We start from the raw sequence: 20507 nt of genomic DNA, 5'->3' as shown, positions 1-20507 counted from the left end.
GCCATAGAGAAGGATTAATTTTCCATCAGATCAGCGTGGCGACCCTTTCCAGCAGCAGCCCGTACTTAGGTTGGATTCAGTGTACCATGAACCTGTACTTCAAATGGACTGGAAAATAAATCGCCTATGCAAGCTCGTTTTTTCTGCTTTGTTTGCTGGGAGACCTGTTTTGAAGCTATGTATGTTGTGGACAGAGCTTCTTTCTCTTCCAAGAGAGGGCACTATTAGCTTTCCTTCTGCTGCTCTCAGAAGCAAGGGTAATTGTAGTAGTCTTATTGGCTGGGCCCTAAGCGCCAAGCTCGAGGTACAGGCACCAGAAACTACACAGATTTTGCAAGCTTGGTTTCCTTTTGGAAATCTCAAATAGCTGCCTGTGCTTTCTACGATTGCCCCATGGCAGGTCTGGCCGCAGGGGAGAGCGCTGTGCTTGGAGAACCTCACCACCGTGCTGTGCCAGAGCTGCATCCTAGTTACATTTATGCCTAGCCCAGCTTGGTTTGACCTAGCATGGCTTGGTCTCCGCGGGCAGTGATAGAGGTCACACATTGCTGTATTTCTTATCCACAAGCATTAAACTCACACACAGGTCCTCTGCTTTTGATGACTTAACAGGCTCCAAGAGCTAGATGGAAACCTGTACAACCAGCTGTGACCCTTATTAGCTGAACTTTGGCTTGTTAAATGAGTGCCAGTACAAATACTGCTCAATAAAAGCTGTCTGTGAGACAAGAATAACCATCTCTCAAATCATCATCCCTCCTATCTGAGAGTGACAGTGTCCAGTGAGTCTAGTGCAATCCGTAAGTCTGTGCCCCCCAAAAAAAGAAAAGGGAAAAAAAAAAGTGCAAACTAGCCCATATGATACTGGATAAAGATGACAAACACCTACTGCGCTATTTCTGAGCTAGTTCAGTTTCACAGGGCTGAAACTCACTGAAGGCAGCAGTCTCTGGGGTTAACATATGCATTAAATAACATTCCTTCTGCTCTCTTTAGAAAGAAAACAGATTTTAAAGTAAAACGCTTTCTGCAACAAGAACTTTGGTGTTGAACTTCACACAGATGATGCTTATTAGAGAGATTTCAATTCCCAACAAACAATTTAAAGCACCACCTGATCTGTAATTCCAGCTCCTCTCTCAACTAAACAGCAACGATAATACACACTGTGGGACTGGGGGCTTACTCCCCCATATATACTTACAGGTGGGCTGCAAGCAGGCCACCTCATCCTGTGGGCAGGGATGTGGGGAGCAAGACCAGCCACCCTGCTGAGCACCCTGAGCAGGACATGTTCCTTGGCACCTGCTGTGTCAGTGACACCCCTCCTGGGGTCTGCCATGGGTCTGACTCAGGTGGGCACTGACGTAGGAGCTGTCTCTGCCAGCAAACATAATGCAACTTTAAGGAGGCTAAGTCACCTTCTCTGCAGTTCCCAGCACCTGCCTTTGGTAATTGCAAGGTCCCTCTTTCTTGCCAGATTCATGGCCGGTACAAATACCCCTTGCCAAATGCTGCTGCAGAAGTGTTGCCCCAGTTCGCAGCCTTAGGACAGGAAAGAGCAAGGCCATCTGTGACCTTGACGTTACTGCTGAAACGTGGCTGCCCCAAAGAGCAATGGTGAAGTCCTTCCATGTTCAGTGCTGTAGTAGGCATGTAGGTCTGTCCCAGGTGCCGTGGTAGGTGGTCCGACTGTGGCTGTGGGCCTCCTCAGAGCAGGTCAGCTCTGAGGCCTTGGAATTGGCTGCCTTGGAAATTTCTTACATGATCTGATGTAATTATTGTGCATTCAGAGTAGTTCCCTAGAGGCTGGCTTTTTGCTTTCCTGGGTCGAGCTCAGGAGCACCAAAGGGTGAGGCTCGATTAGCGCTGCTGCCGATAATGACAGAGCATGTGGAAGATACTTGTATTCCTCTCCTATTTTTAAATAGCAATTTTCTTTATTTTATCTTAACCTACCGTATCCTGTGCAGGCAGTCAGGTGGGTTAAACTGCAGCCCTGTTTCTTTGGCTGTCTTTTCCTCTTGCACCCTTTGTCACTTTTTATGTTTATTTGAAGTTTGCCGCACTGAGCTCACTGGAATTTCTGAATGCTCGTCCTTCCCAAATACCTGCACTTTCTATACCTACACCATTCTTCATTTTACGTTCCTCTCTTTCAGTGCTTTGGCAGTGGGGTTTAGCTCCATCAGTGGCCCCACCTCTCTGGGGTAAGTACAGAGGCATTGCTCCGCCTCTGTTATCCTATCTATCTATGAAATACGGAGAACAGCAGTTTCCCATCTGATAAAGACTTTTGAATCTCTGTTTTCTGATCATCACAGAGGAGGTGTATGGATGTACACCATATATTTCAGTTTCCTCCTCAATATTAATACTAACTACTATTGTTCATAATATCAAAACTAACTTATATAGAATCTTCCCAAGCCAGCTGATCACTAAAGAGAGGGGGAAAAATCATGTGCCAAAAGAGCAAAGATTTATTTAATTACTTTTATTGAAATAAAAATATCATGCATTAATACGCATCAGGCATTTCTGAGAACCAGTAATATGAAGATTAAGACTATGTCATTTCTGCATAAAATAGGTTGAGCTGGTAAAACATGCAGCCTACGTGTTGGAAGGGACTGGATGGAAAGATGAAAATGAGAAAGGTGCTGTAGTGGCTTTTTTTTCTGTATACAAAGTTCATCTATAAAGACAAAAATGGTTTAATTTACTAATCGTGATACCAGGGACTTATCCAGGCTGAATGTGTACTGACAGTTCCAGCTCCTCTCTTCTTTACTGTCTTGTCAACCCAGTGTATTTTGCTCTGTTATGTTGAGGACCCTGTAATTCCTTTAATCTTTGTCTGCTACATGTTCCACCAGTTGGATAATTAAACACCAATACTCAGGGGACGCTGGGGCTTCATTTGACTGGCTTTGCTAACAGAATTCCTCTTTCTGCCTAGCGTAGTACAATTTGTCACCAGCGTGACGCTGGTCGAGACTTTATTTTGCCTTTCCTTACGAGGAAGTCCTGCGTTGCTGTTGCACAGCTCATAGCTATGCAATGTGGAAATGGCTAGCAGTATGGCTTCATATGCCACATGTCACATGGATGAGCTTTTGAGGGATTGCTTTGACTCTGCTTCTGCTATTATCGTAAAAGTGAAGTGAGAACCTGCCATGCAATTCCAAAGAGCAGCTTTTATTAGCGCCCTGATAAGCAGCACCTGGGCTTTCATATTGCACTTCCAATGGTCACAAGTGTTAGCTGTGTTATTGCTCACATTATGAAACTCCAGCACAGTGCATGCAGAGAGCCAAAGACTCTTGGAGAGAAGAAAGGGTCCTGCTATTAGCTTCACTAAGCTCTGGATAAATCCCCAAGGTGACAACTTTTACCAGAAAAAAAATCTAGGTCCATCAATAAAGAACCCTCAATGTGAGTTCTTCTCTGGCTACAAACCCTACAAGCTAGCCACTGATTTTTTCTTCCCCCCAAATACAACAGTATATTACAACAAAAGTTCTCAAAAAATTAAAAACAATTAAAAAGAATAATATACACCTCATTTTTATCGCTCAATATACAAACAATCTTTGATCAACAGTATAAACCATTAAACCATATAAAAGTCAAAAGTTTCTTATTGTACAAATAGTTCTTCCATAGTTCAGTAACTTTACAATGCTGCGAGGGTACCGTCTGTATCTATGGATATATTGCTTGACAGTTTATTAAAACCAGGACATTATACCTTATACTTGGTTGATTGCATCAATACAAAGCAGCCTGAAACGGGCAATGGATCCATAGGATCTCTGATTATTGCGAGGGATTTTAAACAATCACTCAACATTAGCCTTGTTTTATACTCTCAGTGTAATAAAGTTAAACATCCCATTAATTTCTAGGGGAACGATATTAGGAACATAGGATTAAAAAAGCAACCTAGGTATGTGAGCCAAGCCTCCTACCATTGTAGATAACTACTTTACTTATTCCCTTTCATAAAATATGAGGATAACATTGATGGTGGTTGCAAATGCACACTCTCCAGCTAGCTTGGGAGAGGTAAGGAGAAGGGTCTGAATAAATTCCAGCGCAACTGGAAATTATGTACTGTATCAGCTATATAGCAACAACACCTTCAACCAGTCCAGTGGTATGCAGTGGGTTTGATTTCTGGTTTTCACTTATTAATCAGAAAAATTCATTACTTCAAGGTGAGAGGTACAGAGAGACCACAAGGCCCGCACTGTCGTGCATCCAGACAGCCCCATCTGCACCACCTAAGAGGATGAGAGCAAAGTTGGTGGAGCACCAGCCCTGAATCTTGGCTGAAGGCATTTTGCTTGCTGACTTCAAGCGCTGCAACAAGTGGCATGTCTTTTGCCAGCTAGGTCTCCAGTTATGAATTTTTCCTCGGGAAACCCTTTTTTTGGATGCTACTGAGGGTTTGCTTGACCACTAACTGTGGTACAGCCTACTATTGCCACACTCTTCTCTCCCTGTGTAAGAAGGAGGGGTTGCATGCAGTACCTCCGACAAACCTACAATTCTCAGTCTACGTGGCCATGGTAATAGAGGTCATCTGCCAAAACACACGATGTTGAACGGAGGCAGGACGTGTGGCAGAAAGGAAAGCCTATCATGGAAGCACTGTGATTTCAAGTCCCCTGCATAATTAAAGTAATGCATAACCAAAAGTGTTATCGGTTTAAAGTCTCACTGCCTGCCTACACACTTCTTCACATAAAAAGCAGTTATCTCATCATGTCTCATCTTCACATTGTTGTATTTTTTCCTGACACTGAGCCAAAACATCATGTATTTGTTTCTTTTTTTTCTTGACTGTGTCCCTGTTTAGCTATTGCGTTGAGTAGAAAATGAATCTAAATGGAGTAGAGATTGTAGGTCTGGCCCTTAAGTGATACCTGGTCCTGATATTTGGTCTGGTTTTCTATGGACAGGCCTCACCCTCCCGTCAAGTCCTCTTGGCTCAGTGGAGGTCTGGCCCAGCCCCAATGAAGAGTGGAGATCTGTAGCTTTTCCCTGTAATGAGAGGCTGTGGAAGTGGTGATTAATACCCTATTCCTTTAAAGCAAGAAAACAAGACGTTACATCTTTGGTCCTAATGCAGCCCATTTGACAAGCTACTTGAAGGTGTCGTGGGTTTTTTTTTGTATAAACTTTTTTTTTCAACTATTTTTTTAATTATTTTAAAAAGGCTCCTTAAAAGTTGTATGTCAGAACAAAGAGATAACACTTACAAAAAGAAAGCTAGAAAATGGGATCCCAATATAAAAATTTGAACCAGTGGTGATAAAACATTACAAAGCATTCTTGTCAAGTGTTATATACAGAGTTTGACATTTCATGAGTATACGGTTTCCATCAGGAAGGAGGAAACAGGTACATTTTCATACTTTGTCCTGATTCAGATGTTTTCTCACAGAGAAACGCGGGGGAAACAAAAGCCAGAGTACCGTAATGGCTCATTTGGAGAGGAAGCAGTAGTACTAACAGAAGGTGTTGAACTCTGAACCTGAAAAATGAGCGCTAGTCTGGAAATGCAAAGTTTCTCCTTGGCACCCTGGAGCACCCCCAGACAGACCGAGGACACCCCAGGCACCTTGTGATGGGACCTCTTTAAGCTGTTTGGGGTCCTGTGACATTGTTGTAGCCCTAACTGCGTCTCCCAGGGAAGAGAAGAGATTCACCCCATAGTAAGAATGCCACGTACATTGGTTTTCACACAAGCAATCTCTGCAAGAGGGCTTCGCTTCAAGCCAGTAGCAGGGACAGGAGCCACGTGTCTATTCCCACCTGTACCTGCAGGAACAGTCAATGGCCTCGGTGATGTCCCTGGGCAAATTTGGCAGCTGTCCCAGGTATGGATTGGCTGGCTGCACCCCTTCCCTGGCATTACTCTCCCCCTTCCTTTCAAATAAACCACAGGACCGTGTTTTCTAACGCCGGGGCTTCACGTGGCCATCTGATAGTGATGCTGGTGGGACAAGGCATCACCCTGAGGTGTTCCAGAAACCGCTATTTCCAGCTGCTCTCTCTAGAAAACTCACTGCATTGTTGCCTGCCAGCTGGAAACAAAAGCAAGCCCCCAGCCTCTCAGATGAATTTACCCGACAAGACCAATTGCAACATGAAGGAAATTTCCCAAGCCAACTCCCTTTGCAGCGGAAGAAAATAACCCAAGGCCCAAATGAAGTCAAGTGCACTGACACTGTACACAGATCACTGGAAAACATCAAAGTAAGATGAAGACTCTTGGCTTAACTTACATTTTCATATACTTAGCAGTTATTAAAAGTCTTAAATTATTATGGCAAAAGCAGTTCCATATTAACTGCTGCTTTATGATTAAGAGACGCTAAGAACTAACTTGTGAGTGGTTTTATTTTGCCTTCCATGAGAAATACAGTAAAAAGGGAAATTTTTATTTTCTCGACGGGTAAGACTCTGTTAGCTTTTAAAAGCGGCTGTGGCCTGCTACATTTCCCTATTCAGTTGCATTTTAAAAATCAGCATTTTCTACCCACACCTCCTGAGAGACAGAACTTCCAAGTTATTTTTGGATGCTGATTTATGTAAGCTTTCAAGATGCAGTGTATTTTTTTTCCTAATATTTGTAAAAACACAACTTTTATGTCCCATTCAGTAGCCTAAACTCCATGCAACACTGCATCAGCAAGGTCCCATGAAATGCTGCCTAACCGTGTTCGCCTTTATGAGCACCTACGATCTGCACGGGGCTCCTTGCTGTTACATGGTCAGTGAGCTGCAGCGGGAAAACCAGACCATTTCAGCTGCTTTTTTTTTTCCATCTCAGTGGAAATCATTTGGTACGTTGCTAATGTCTGTTACCGTATGAGCATCACCCCGCGTAGCACCTGTGCCTCCAGCGACAGCCACGCAGCTGCACGGTCCCATCCACTCCCACTGCCGCTCTATCTGCTCCTGCGGGCACTGCCCACAGACTACAGCACACTGCCCAGTTTTTATTTTTTGCTGGCTTTTGAATCACTACTGAGCTGCCGATGTACAAATCATGGCTTACAGGATGCCTATGTACCAGAACTACTTTACAATACAGCTGATCCCACCAATCTGGAATCTGTACATTTGTATCGAGAGTTTGTGGTCCTACATCCTCTTTTCTACTTTTCTCATCAAAAAGAATACATTCAAAAAGCGATGCTCTTTCAAACTTACATTGCTGAATTTTTAGATGAATCTCCCTGTTTCTAGCAATGAGTCGCTACTGAATCCTTCCTAAATTGTTATGGGCAAGCATATTAACCTCTATTAAATAATGTTCATGCTACATAATGCTGGTGATACATATTGCTACTTCGTAGTCACTTTCTTGTTTTAGCTAACAGATTAAAACAAAACATCAATAAATTCTTTTGTGCAATAGTGTCAGAAAGATTCTGCAGGGGAACGTGCGCTATGTGATTTTCTAGTGTTCTGCTTGGAGACATAACAGATTTAGCAAATTGAAAATTATCTGTGATTTCTGTTAAGATCTTTTTTTGGTTTTATGTACATTCCTCCCGGGGCGGTGGGTGGAGAAAAGCAGCACTGCCTGTGCGTACATGTTACGCGCTTGTGAGAGCAACACAACAAATCTGCTCTCAGGAATGCAAGGAGAAATCTGCCACTAATTGGACGTGGGAACTGAATTTTGGTTAGTGTTTTAAATACAAGCCAGTAATAATCAAAGTCAAACACTGCATCCTCCATACCGCTGTGCCTGGGACTTGGTCGTGGTGACACAGATGTACCAAACAGGACAATCTTTGAATTTTGACCCAATACACTGCTCTACCCTAAACTGCAGCATGGCCGATGAACTACCACACACACACAAGCTGCTAATGCATTTTACACCGTGTTTCTTATAAAAGGAGTCATTTCACATGACCATTCTTCTCCCTCGTTCCTCAATAAATCTGTAAAAATAATGTTCTGAGCATTTGCTGCTTGATCTTGGACTTCAGATGCAATACTTAAACTGAAACACATACCGATATATTCAAAACACAGTGGTGGCATAAATTTGACTATTTCTTGCTACTTAATATAGACTACATATCCTCTGCAACTCAGCTACTTATGCTACCCTCAAGCAAGTTGCCAATGTTCAACTAGTTAAGAGCCTTTGTATCAAAATCACCAAATGTGCATTTGCTTTCTGATCTTGTGGTTTGATTAAAATAGCACTGCCAAGCTGCTGGTGGGATGCGTCTAAATTACCGACTAAATTCACACTTTAGGCATTTTACTCCTCCTATGTTTGTAAGAAATGTTAATGATGGAAGAATCTGAAGTTCTGTACCACAGGCCCCTGGAAAGAGTAGCTGCTTTTGCTGCTGTGATTGATTTGTACTATGAAGCTAAAATCTTAGCCTTGCCTAGTCTGCCTATTCCACAATGATAACAGAAGATGATGCTGGGTATTTTAAAGAAGCACTAGGCAGCCCCGTGTTTCAGAAGAGGGAGATAATATTTTCCATCACTCCAGTTTATTCTTCCTTTCCTTAATTCATTCTCGCTGCCCCTCCTGCATTGCCAGGATATGTAACCCCAAAGGGACAGGCAACGAGCCCCAGCCTCTGCCCCAGCGTGGTACAGCAATTGGCAGTATTCTGCCTTGAAGTGAGTAAAGCGTAACACTGATATACCCCTTTTCTTTGCCAAATGTGTAAGGGAAAATTATTTCTGCTCTGAGCCCCTTTAAGAAGGGAAATAAAACTGCTTGGCTAGAGCTGCTTGTGTTTCTTGCCCTAGTCAAGTTTAATTTAGTATAGTTCTTCCAGTCTGTCTCATGAATGCTCCCATTTGCCATCATTTGCATTTCCTTGACATTTAATTAAACTCTGTTAAACATTATTTGACACTTCATTTTTCAGTTATGGCAACATCTTTAACAGTTTTGTTGAAGAAGAAAGGCATTTTGACAACTCGACAGCTGCATAAGGGATCAGAAAAAAAATGTCTTGCATTTGACCATCAGAAAGCAGACTAGCGAGCACTTTATAACCATGTACAGATTACTTTGAGGTGAGTTCCTCCTGTCAGTTTTAGCAGTAGTGGTCAGTAGGTGATGCGTCATGCCATTTTGCTCCTTGTGCTAGTTTTCCCCAGAGTGATCCACTCCATACTGCCCTGGGCAGAATCTCCCATATGTCCCCCAGATGCACTTCTCCTCCTCGTGCCAAGAAGCAGTATATGGAGCCAATTTGTAAAAATCCAGTGGTTTGGAACAACTGTTTCTGTTCCAGGAGTTTTGGAAAACTATTTCGTAACATTTTTTTTTTCCTGCTGGTGATCTGAGCACCACATAGCAGACCAGCAGTACAAGCATCTGATCTTGTAAAAGATCCAAAAATTCTGTTAGAAACATTTACAAAAATACAGACTGTAGAAAGGAATTTGACTGTACAATGTGTACAGCTCTCAAGTTCATCCCAGAGTGGCTTCTTACCATGCTACCATTTGAAAATGAAAGGAATGCATCTGTATCTCTTCTGTCCAGGAATATCCTGCTCCATCCCAACATGCATCTGAGTACAGGCTATGGGCCTCAGTTATTACATGGAAATGGGCAAGAAAAGACCCAAACTACCATCAGATAGGCTTCGCAGTTTCAGCCCCCATGCTGAAAAGGAAAGGTGTGCTTATTGATGCACTGCGGTCGCCGTTCGCTATGAGCAAGAGTCCATTCTTGCAGCAGCCAGGTGGCTCACCGAGAGTCTGGCTTGCCTCGCTGCAAGAAGTAATTCTCTATGGTCATGCCGAGGCTTCAATGTATTCACTTTTTGGTGCTGCTACCCTCAAATACTCCGGGTTCTCTGCCGCGGGAACTTTCAAGAGACCGTTAGGTTTGGTTTCCTTCGGCAAGAAGTCCTGCTGGTAGTCAGGATTGTCCAGATTTATTTGGTGGTTGCCCGCCTGGATCCAGTAAGGAGAGCTCTCAAAGACTGTCTTGGCCAGCGGAGACTGGTTGGTGTTGAGATACTCGGGGTTGTCCACAGCTGTGCTGTGTGAATTCTGGTAGCTGCAGTCCGTGGGGACCTTTGAATTTGCTGTGAGTGAGAAGTTGTTGTAGATTGGATTCTGGACCACTGAGGCAGATGCTTTCTTGGGCACCAACTGGTTTACATACTCTGGAATAAAAAGAAAATAAAAATGAGAAGGAATGAAAATGAACTGGTATCATTACAGGCTGGGGGATGAAGGGATTGAGAGCAGCCCTGCCAAGAAGGACTTGGGGGTACTGGTGGACGAAAAGCTGGACATGAGCCAGCAATGTGCGCTCGCAGCCCAGAAGGCCAATCGTATCCTGGGCTGCATCAAAAGAAGCGTGGCCAGCAGGTCGAGGGAGGTGGTTCTGCCCCTCTACTCTGCTCTGGGGAGACCCCACCTGGAGTACTGCCTCCAGCTCTGGAGCCCTCAGCATAAGAAAGACATGGACCTGTTGGAGCAGGTCCAGAAGAGGGCCACGAAAATGATCAGGGGGCTGGAACACCTCTCCTATGAAGAAAGGCTGAGAGAGTTGGGGTTGTTCAGCCTAGAGAAGAGAAGGCTTCAGGGAGATCTTATTGCAGCCTATCAGTACTTAAAGGGGGCTTATAAAAAAGATGGCTGGCTTTTAGCAGGGCCTGTTGCGACAGGACAAGGGGGAATGGCTTTAAACTAAAGCGGGGTAGATTTAGACTAGATATGAGGAAGAAATTTTTTACACTGAGGGTGGTGAAGCACTGGCACAGGTTGCCCAGAGAGGTGGTGGATGCCCCATCCCTGGTAACATTTAAGGTCAGGTTGGACGGGGCTCTGAGCAACCTGATCTAGTTGAAGATGCCCCTGCCCACGGCAGGGGGGTTGGACTAGATGATGTTTAGAGGTCCCTTCCAACCCAAACTATTCTATGATTCTATGAAGACATATAACTAATGCAGCCATTTGCATCACTCGAGGTGTAGTTTCAACCCAGCTGCCACATGCTCTTTGCGCACAGCATCTCACTGAACTTCCTGAGTGGAAGAGAGCCAAAGGCAGGGACTGCCGTGCCATGGCACCAAACGCACTGCCCTGAAGTTCACCTTCAGGAATTTGGTTTGCAAAGCAGCAGAAAGATGGCTTGGACCACGAGACAGAGAGATAGCTACTGCTGATTTTAGTGACGTGGGGATGGCTATGTCCCAGATACTGTTCTGAAATTGCAGTCAGGGAGCTTTGCTGCCAGAAGCTGTTTCCCTAGAAAAATGTTTAGAGATGAGAAAAGTGCTTAGAAAATAAAGGACTGGCAGAAACAGAGACTCCACATCTCACTTAAATGCCATCCATTGCAGGGTCTTTCACCCTTTTTAGCTGTGGTGTATTCTTGGAAGGGTTGGTTGGGTTTTTTTAAGGACACAAAGCATCAGGGCTGCATAACCCAGCACCAGCTCCCTCGGTGCTGCTGGCTCGCTCTCCAACCGCCCACACTGTAAGTCCACGTGAAACCGTGAGCTGCCTTCTGTGTATCTGTGTATCTGTGAAAGCAGTGAAACTGCCAGAAAGCTGTTTATATTGTTGAAATGGTTTAAGGGGTGAAACCCAGCTTTTAGAGGATATTTTCCGAAGTGCAGGGGTGGTAGAAAGCTTTGAATGTATAACCACGCATGCGAACTCCCCAGCCAGATGGCACACATGGCAAACATGAGGAACCTGGCTGGTGAAGGAACTGAAATGAGAAACTGACAGAAGCAGCCAGAAAAAGTCTAGGAAAAGGATATGTGCACACATTTTCACTCCCGTTCACCGACCAAAGCAGGTAGGAAGCATTAGGATTGCTTCCTTTCTACAGAAAAGGAAGGGCAACAATTATATTCACAACCAAATGGCTTGTGAATGAGTGGCTGTGGGATGGAAACACGGGAGAGGTACTCACCCGGGGCTGGCAGGAAGCCATCGTCTATGCTGTCCTCCAAGAAAGTGCCCGTTGGGTCTGAGCTATACCTCTGGACAAAGCTGTCTTCTCTCACAGGGTGCCCCTGCTAGGTTTGAAGTAGAGAAAATCAATATTAAAGGGACTGTTTTGTAGAAGTTGCTCCACATAGGAGAAGTTGCTCCTTCTTTAAAGGTCATCCCACTTACCCCATTTCTGTCAATGCAGGTTGTAGCAGAATTGTTGCTAGTGGCACTCTTTTAAAAAGAGAGAGAAAGAAAATACAGACATTATGAGAAGCAGTTCACTCTTAAAATCGCTTGTCATATTTCCACAGAGGAAAGGTTTCATACCAATGAACTCAAGAGAGGAGTGCGGGATGTTGAGGGGCTGTTGAAGAAGCCCTGGTGTGGCACGAGATACTCATCCGCGTCTACTATATCTTCCATGTCCTCCTCCTCCATCAGGGTGCGATAAAACTTGGAGTCCGTAGGGCTGGGCAGGTGCATCCTATCGTCTCCCTGTGAGACAAGTCAGTGTGAGAGAGGACTCGCAGACTCCCTTCAAGCCCTCATTATCCCCTTCTCTGAGAGACAAAGTAATTTAGTGAGAGGTCCAAGATGTAAAATCTTGATCTGTGTGTTTAACCAAATTTACCTAGAGTTTAGGGGAATTTGGGCCTGCAACCTCTGTCTATGCTGCTGTAAAATATCTGCGTTTTGAAGAGGATCAAACTCTGTTCTCCTCTCAGGACTGCAGTATGGACTGTTACTGGTCCTAGACTGGGACCAGTACTAAGAAAATAGTGACTGGTCTTGAAATTCTGTTTTTGGTTCTAGCTGAATGTGTTAAGAGCTGGAAAGCAAAGGTAAATCTGGCCTTAAATTATCCATATTATATGTTTTCATATGCATTACTAATCATTTTGGGCCTCATATTAAATGCCCATCAGACATCTTCCTACCATTGGGTTTAGTACCTGTATAACAAGATAGCGTGGGGGGTCACGGGCCATTTTTGAGAACTCCGCTATCAGTTCGCGAAACTTGGGACGGCTGTCTGCATCGATCATCCAGCCTGGAGGGACGACAGGGAAAGCAACGCACAAATAAAGTTGTTTTGGTGATCAAACACAGAGCTTAAAATAAAATGTAACAGTGAAAAGAACAGCACCATACATGCTGTTAAGGATTTACCCGTAAGGGACCACCACAAAAAGTTCATTCACCAGCCACTGCTGTGAATTTCAGCATTTAAAATGCACATCTTGGCAGTTTTGGGAAGAATGAAGGAGGTAGTAAAACCCCATGTTGGAAAAGCTCCAGGCTGAGCCTGTCTCCTCTCCTGCTGGCCTATCTCCGCTTGGGCAGGCAGGTCCCACCTGAGTGATAATAATGCATGAGTCCTGAGGATACCAAATGGGTGGCCAGCCTGGATCACTCCAAATTAGGCTGCTCTGAAAAAGCTCTTGAAGGACGGGAAGCAAACTAACTTCAGCGGCTGCCTGAAGATGTACAGTGATTTGACCGTGTAGTCCTCACTGCACTGCTTCGTGACATCCTGGGAAGCCTAAAGCAGAAGCTACCCTCTGTACCAGATGTCTTCTAAAATTCAAAACATCCTCGCTGGGGACGATTTGAAAGATTAACCGTATCTAAGCTGTATTTAATTAGTAAATGGACTTTAACAAAAACAAGTCCTGCAGCCTAGTGTGGATCAATGCTAGAAGAGATTTCAAATATAGATGAGCTGATGTAGAGACTCTTGTGTTTAAAATTAAAAATAATAAAGGTCAAGCTTAGTGTGTCTGGAGGAACTCATAAGAAACAGCCTATCCATAGTAATGGAGAAATGAAGTGATAATATGAAAATTCTGCATTAGACAAAATCTCATCATTGCCAGTGACTTTTTACCATGCTAGAAATATGATGCCCTGCTACTTCAAGAAGAAATCCTTTTTGCTTTTAGACAGAGTGGAGCATTTGGAGTTTGCTGCTGTTGCAGAAGTAGCATCTACTATTTCTGAATTTATCTCTGAGTTGCATATGTTTAAATACTACCTCTTAAATAAAAAAAATAAAAATTGCTGTGCAATAACTTTGAACATTTCAGTTTATACTCTCTGCTTATAAAAGAGATGACTGGGAATCCTGAAATCCTTTAGACAAAATGGCGCGGCTTCAACAGGGCCCGTGCTGTAGCCTGCAAACACAGGGTGATCAGAGCAGTGAAAGACGTGCAACCGAGTCCTGTGGCAGAAGGAAGGCTAAAACCCCAGATCCTCATGTTCTTGAGTTTAAATTCAGTGTAATGGTATGAAAGGTGATGGGGACACTCCACTGGTGGTGTTTTAAAAGCAACAGGTACCTGATTAGGTGCCTGGAAAAATGCCTGCTTTCTACATCTGGACTGACCCAAAGGAAGGGCAATGGATAGAGCTGCTGAGCTTTGCAAAGGCTCAGTCCCTGAGCACATGCTCTAGTGCAGAGCTTTCAAAGACCTGGGACATGACTGCTGCAAGTGGAGAGGCAGGGCTGAGGTGTCAGTAGGGTTCAGCGTCACTGAGGAGGAGTTTCCAGGACACTGCTTTCGGGTCTGGGCAGCTCCCAGGCTAGGTGCACACATCTGGATCCTGTTCCTGCTCGCTCTGGTGAGCACAGGATCAGGCTCTCCCTGTGCGGTGCCTGTCCTGACAAAGCAACACTGGGGCACTCCAGGGCTCCCCAAAAGTGCTGCACTATGGGGTGTTCATGGTAGTGTGGCTCGTATTTCAGGAACACGTACATTTTGCTCCAGTGAGAAGGTCTTAAATGCCACCTAGTGGGCTTCTTATCAGCATCCTCACAGACACTACTGGTAGTGAGCAGGGATGCGGCAGTCATGGTCTAGAGATGCATGGGAAGCCAGGTAATAATCTGACATTTTAGCAGCTGATATAGATGGAAAAGGGGTTTGGGCTTCAGAAGCCCTTTGATGTGCCCTAACAATGACCAAAAAGTGCTTCAGAGACCCCCAGCTCCTGTGCTACTTTACAGCAACAGCCGTGTGCCAAAAAGGAGCCATCCAAAAATGAGGAAGAAATCGGATGAGGAACTCCGTATCCTCATGTGCATCTGCCATTATGGTGGTGCCTGTGCTCACAGCAGTCCTTTAGTAAAAGGAGCACATAATCCGTGTGTGTGATTGCAGGGGGAGATGTATTACTGAACTAAGGGGGAGCCTGGAGGAGAAGGCAGTGTTAATTTTATTTTCTAAACATACAAAACCAGGGTATCAAGTAAAGTGGGTGGTGTTATGCTGATTTATACTGCCTGACAATATCCGTTTAAAATAACTGACAATATCAGCCAGTGGTGTGAATGGTGAAAAAACATTAGTTGGCTGAATTAGCGACTAATGAAACCATATCCCATGCTCCTAGCTGAAGCTCAAGGTGTGGGAACACACTCTGGTGTCACCACTCTTTTCACATAACCCTATTTCTGTGCGATCACCAAGAAGACAGCATATACAAATGTGACATAACGAAGGCAACTGTGCTACTTATTCGACTTAGGTGAGCGCCCACAACCCCAAATGTGAACTCACATTTGACCATGATCATGTACACATCGATGGTACAGATGGGGGGCTGGGGCAAACGCTCGCCCTTCTCCAAGACAGAGGAGATTTCACTGGCGGGGATCCCATCGTACGGCTTGGACCCAAATGTCATCAGCTCCCAAACTGTCACACCTGCAGGGTGGGAAGAGAAGACTGTGAGAGGCTTTGCCAGGAGCCGGGATGCTTGGCCTGGGTGCAGAGAGGTGGTGAGTGGAGAGGGCTTTCCCAGAGGCACTGCATTGCCAGAGGCCCACCCAGGAAAAGCATTTTCTGCCATGATTTTGAAGAGAGACAAATTAATAAAACAGGTTGAAATCATCCTGATTTAATTTTTTGGGTTTTTTTTGTGGTATTCTGGGTTTTTTTTTCACTCTCAGCTAGTATCTCAGTGTTAAACATCCCACAAACTTCCCAGCCCCATAGAAAGGTAATGCAGGTTACTGCCTCCTGACTCCAACCCAGCAAATGGCTTTAAAAATGGAAGTTGTATTTTTGTTTCAAAACAGTCTCTTCGGAGACGAGCAAAAGCAGTTTTTGAAAGATGTGTAAACCAGCTGCCTCAGTGTCCATGTACTCTTGTGATGTAGCTGTTGTGATTGTCTGGTAGCTTAGGATACAAAACAAGATTTTGGATGCCAAGATACATAAATGGATTAAGAGGACCAAAAGCTGTACTTTTTCTAACAGGACACAGGATCTGACCATCTGCATTAAATATTTTTTAGGAATATAAGAGGCCTTGGAGTGGAAATTTTGAAATAAGTTGCTTTGAAAAGTTTCCTTTCTGCTCCTCTTTCTTTCAAGCTGGCTTAGGAACTATACCAAATATAAAATGAATTCTCTAAGGAGGTTATCACTTTGCTTCCCTTTTAGTGTTGTCCTCTCAATACCAGGACAGCACAAACATTTTAGGCCACAGCAGAGTTACACTGATTGACACTGACCGACAGCGTGGCAAGTGGTTTTAAGTCCTCCCTCTAGTTACGTGGCTTTATTGTCAGCCCAGTTATATTTCACATGAAGTTGCTGAAGAAAAGCATCAGCGGAACTTCAACAAATGGAGCAGAGTCTCCTACCTGCAGCCCCTTTCAGGGGGGGCTCATCATCTGAAAGCTTATTCTGCAAAACATCTTATACCTCACCAGCATGCAATTTCATGGGAATTTTACATTACTGAATAGGTGATTTGGGCCCATTGTTTATGTTTAATCTCTCAGTCTTCTCATAATAGGAAGAAAAAAGGTCTGTGTAGAGTCACTAGCAAATCCTGCAATTTTCCAACCCATCTGCAATAATTATAACTGGTTTTAGACTCACCATAACTCCAGACATCACTTTGATGAGTGTAAATCCGGTGTAAAATTGACTCCAAGGCCATCCATTTAATAGGAACCTAGGAAAATTCACAAATAAGCCTTAGAGGCTGACCCAAAATTTATCAGTGATATTTACCACCAGGTGGTGTTTAAACCAATAGTTGGTTGCAGAAGGGAAAAAAAACCAACCAGCAAACAATACAACTACCCGAGTGGTGGAACAGGCAACTTTTGAGTCCCTTATCATTATTTTCATTTATTATGTTGAACCTGGGAACTTGTGAAGTATTAGGCATATTAGAACTATCTCTTACAAATTAGTTTTACAATATTTTTAACAGTCAAATTGCTATTTTTTTAACCTTCTCCTATCATAACAGGACACAAATCCAATCTCAGGCTGTATGACAAAGACTGATCTGCGCTCATATGGTTTCCATTTATGGTCTCTGCACTATTTGCAAGCAGCTTCTCTTTAATTTCTCAGCAGGACACATTCCCTCCATCAGCACGTAGTACAACACGAAGGCGTGTTGAACCAAGTCTGACAGGTCTTTCTTCTGCTATAAATATACAGCATTCCCTTTCTCTTCATAAACTGCACAGTGTTATTGGTGTTGGCTACACTGATGAATTCAGCCATGCTTTTTTTTTTTAATGTTTTTTTAATAATCTTGCTTTTTCCCAGACATTCTGGGTGGGAATTTCAAAAGCATTTGCTGCTCTGCTACCTCCACTCCCACTGCAGTCCCACTGGCCTGACGCTGCTTCGGCTGATTTCAGAGGACTCCCACAGGCTTCAAAGGCAGCATGCTGAGACGGCAGCTGAGCGCTTTGAAAAACCCACTCTCCTTTTTTTTTCCCTGTGTTTAAGGCTCATGCGCGAGCACAAACACTGACGAACATGCAGTGGTTCATTTCTCCGATGGGCTTTACCTTGCCTCCCTCGGCGTGATATTCCTTCTCATCGGCGCCGAGCAGCTTTGCCAGCCCAAAGTCCGTGATTTTCACGTGTTGAGGAGTCTTAACGAGGACGTTCCTGGCAGCAAGGTCACGGTGCACCAGGCGACGCTCCTCCAAATAGTTCATTCCCTGCAGTGCGACAGACCATGGGTAGGCATCACACGCTTTCGGCTTGGACGTGGAAACGAGTTACCAAACATCAGCTGCTCTGCGGTAACTGTACGCACACCACCACATAAACATGTGGTAACCTATCCCTCCTTCAGAAAAAGGTTCGCTGTTTTGATTTATGTGATGCTTATGGCAGGGTGAGGACATGCACTTGCAAAGTTACAAGGAGAAGTAACTATTACCCTCCAGGAATCTTCTTGTGGGTCCATGTGCCAGTGGAGTCATTGAGAAAAAAGGGATAGTAGCAGCTATAGCAGGGAACGCGGTTCCTTTGTGATTTAGTTCAAGAAATAGGAAATTGGGATAGGACTTGCAAATAAGGGAGCAAACCCTTCTTTCAGCTGCATTTGTGCAACACCAGTGGCTTCAGGAGAGCACAGTGCCGAATTTAATTATTCATACACATACAGGCCAACCCTACAGAGAGTATGTAGACACTAATGGCCTGGGAGAGTCCAAGAAATATAAATTAATCGCTCAAAGTTGCTGATTCTGCATCTTATTACAGTGTACTCTGCCTTCTCCCTGCTATAACAATGAGGCATCCCACCGCAAAGGTGAGAAAAAGAAATAAAATAAAAAAATTCACTTCATGGCTGAGCTCAGAGTTGCATCTATTTTCAAGTCCTCTTTGAAAAGGCAAGTTCTTCCAGTTTCACTGCCTCCCATCATTAGACTGGGTTCGCCATAGCTTTTTTTGTACAACTGCCTCTCGTGGAAGAATACAACTAATTGTGTCGGTTTGACTTTTAAGGTATGAATCTAACAGCTGCATTTCTGACCACAGAGATTATTCCCCTTTCCCTCAACTCCAATCTCCTGGTGTATGGAATCAAAAAGTTAATGATTTCTAAGTTTCCTGCAAGATCCTTTCTAAAAACCACAATTATTCCCAGTCGATAGGTTTCTGCTGGCGGCAGCTTATGCGCTTGTATTTTTATGAAGAGAGAATTAATAAGAAAGTACTTCTAACCTACAAAGTTAACACCAAAATGATCATGTTGATGTGATGACAGAGCACTGGAGGGAATAATTCCCTTCCAGCCTCCACCCCTTTCCTAAGCCCGCTGCTAACCTGGACCACCATCGAATCCTCCACCCAAGTCCCCCAGCAGAACTTCACCCATGCACTGCTAATGTTGCCAAAACAAACCACCCAAACAAACTGGCACAATGCCACTATGACTGTGCATTTAATTACACAAATAGATCTTTAGTGAGCAGAGCTCTTGAAACAAAAAATCTTGAGCTGCCGACAGAAAGCAGACTATCTTAAAAAAAAATCACATAATCTAGCCCCAGTAGGACAAAAAATTTCCTGCTAAACATTTCTTGCTGCAGGGACTTATTAAGACTCAAAGCTGCTGAAAGGCAGAATATCAGTTTCACACTAAGCTGTTTAAGACGCTGATAGCTAAAAGACTCGTGCACGTGCATAACCATACACTGAAGATGTTGAACTGCTCATCCAGAAAGTTCAGCAGATCTATAATTGTGTGCAGGCCTGGGATTTAAGCCATTTTTCATCATTAAGTATAAGACCAATGTGTTCAAAGAGTTACTTCACAGTGTTTCTGCATGTGGAGTGTCTATGCTCTGTCATAACATCTTGTCTGAAAGACAGGACTCCTGTCTTTCTCCTCAGAGAAAGATAATGTTTATAGATGCAAAGAAAACTTAATTCAAAGCTGTGAAAACAGAAACAAAAATAAGCTTCCCAGGGAACTTGCCTCCTGCTGGGTAGTTACCAGACATAAATATATGTTTCAATTTTTTCCTCCCTCCAAAAGTACATTTTTAAAGAGTCAGAGAAAGTCCAAAAATCTGGCATGACTTTATCAGAGTAGTAACACCAGACACATTGGTGGGAAAAAGCCGTATGTGTGATTTATGAGCACTTTGAGGAGAACTTCAGTGCGGAACAGTACAAAGGAGTATGCTGAAGGTCAGGCATTGCTGGAGAGGGTAGAGGTTGCTATGGGCAAATGTTGAACTGACATGAAAAAAATCAAACAGGAGATAACAATTGTGAATGGCAACCTTTCGGGCAAGTGATGCCCCAAGGATCAATTTGGGGACAGATTTTGCCACCTTAAAAATTAACAAGGAGGAGGAGGAGGAGGGAAATGTGGCCTCCAGCTCATCTTCCAAAGGGACTGAAACCAGGACAGAGCAGTAATTGATTTTAAACAAGAGAGCAAAAGAATCAGAACAAGGCAGTTCACATCCCGGGGGGATGCATAAATTAAAATTCACTTGCTGTGGAGCGCACTGTAAAAAAGTAGACGCACCGAGATGAAAAATGTGCTCTGTATACTTTTGGTGGATACATTTCTGAGGTCCTCAGCATGTTTCCTGAAAGTAAACCACGGCCGGGCAAGCCTGGGATGTATACAAGGTCTCGAGGGACCGATAAGGCTGTAAGTGTGTGGTTAGCTTGCAGACCGTCATTCCTGAAATAAGAGCATTAAAGCAGCCGGGCTTTGCGGATACTGCCGTC

General features: G+C 43.9%; 1 protein-coding gene across 2 annotated transcripts in view; it reads right to left on the bottom strand.

Moving 5' to 3' along the window:
• Positions 1-2482: 2482 nt before the first annotated feature.
• EGFR (epidermal growth factor receptor) overlaps positions 2483-20507 on the bottom strand; it is a 172874-nt gene continuing 154849 nt past the window's right edge. The window contains exons 21-28 of one of the 2 annotated variants that reach the window (XM_076330752.1): positions 17810-17965; positions 16875-16950; positions 15543-15689; positions 12933-13030; positions 12307-12474; positions 12163-12210; positions 11957-12062; positions 2483-10190 (exon numbers count right to left, since the gene is read on the bottom strand). In XM_076330752.1, the coding sequence (XP_076186867.1) occupies positions 9814-10190; positions 11957-12062; positions 12163-12210; positions 12307-12474; positions 12933-13030; positions 15543-15689; positions 16875-16950; positions 17810-17965 (1176 nt within the window). In that variant the 3' untranslated portion in view covers positions 2483-9813. The remainder of the gene's footprint in view (positions 10191-11956; positions 12063-12162; positions 12211-12306; positions 12475-12932; positions 13031-15542; positions 15690-16874; positions 16951-17809; positions 17966-20507) is intronic. The other variant, XM_076330753.1, reaches the window with a different exon arrangement.

Source organism: Aptenodytes patagonicus, chromosome 2 (genome assembly GCF_965638725.1).
Source record: "Aptenodytes patagonicus chromosome 2, bAptPat1.pri.cur, whole genome shotgun sequence".
Lineage (NCBI taxonomy): Eukaryota > Metazoa > Chordata > Aves > Sphenisciformes > Spheniscidae > Aptenodytes > Aptenodytes patagonicus.
Note: the sequence above shows the minus strand (reverse complement) of the source record. Positions and strands in the feature narration are given on the sequence as shown.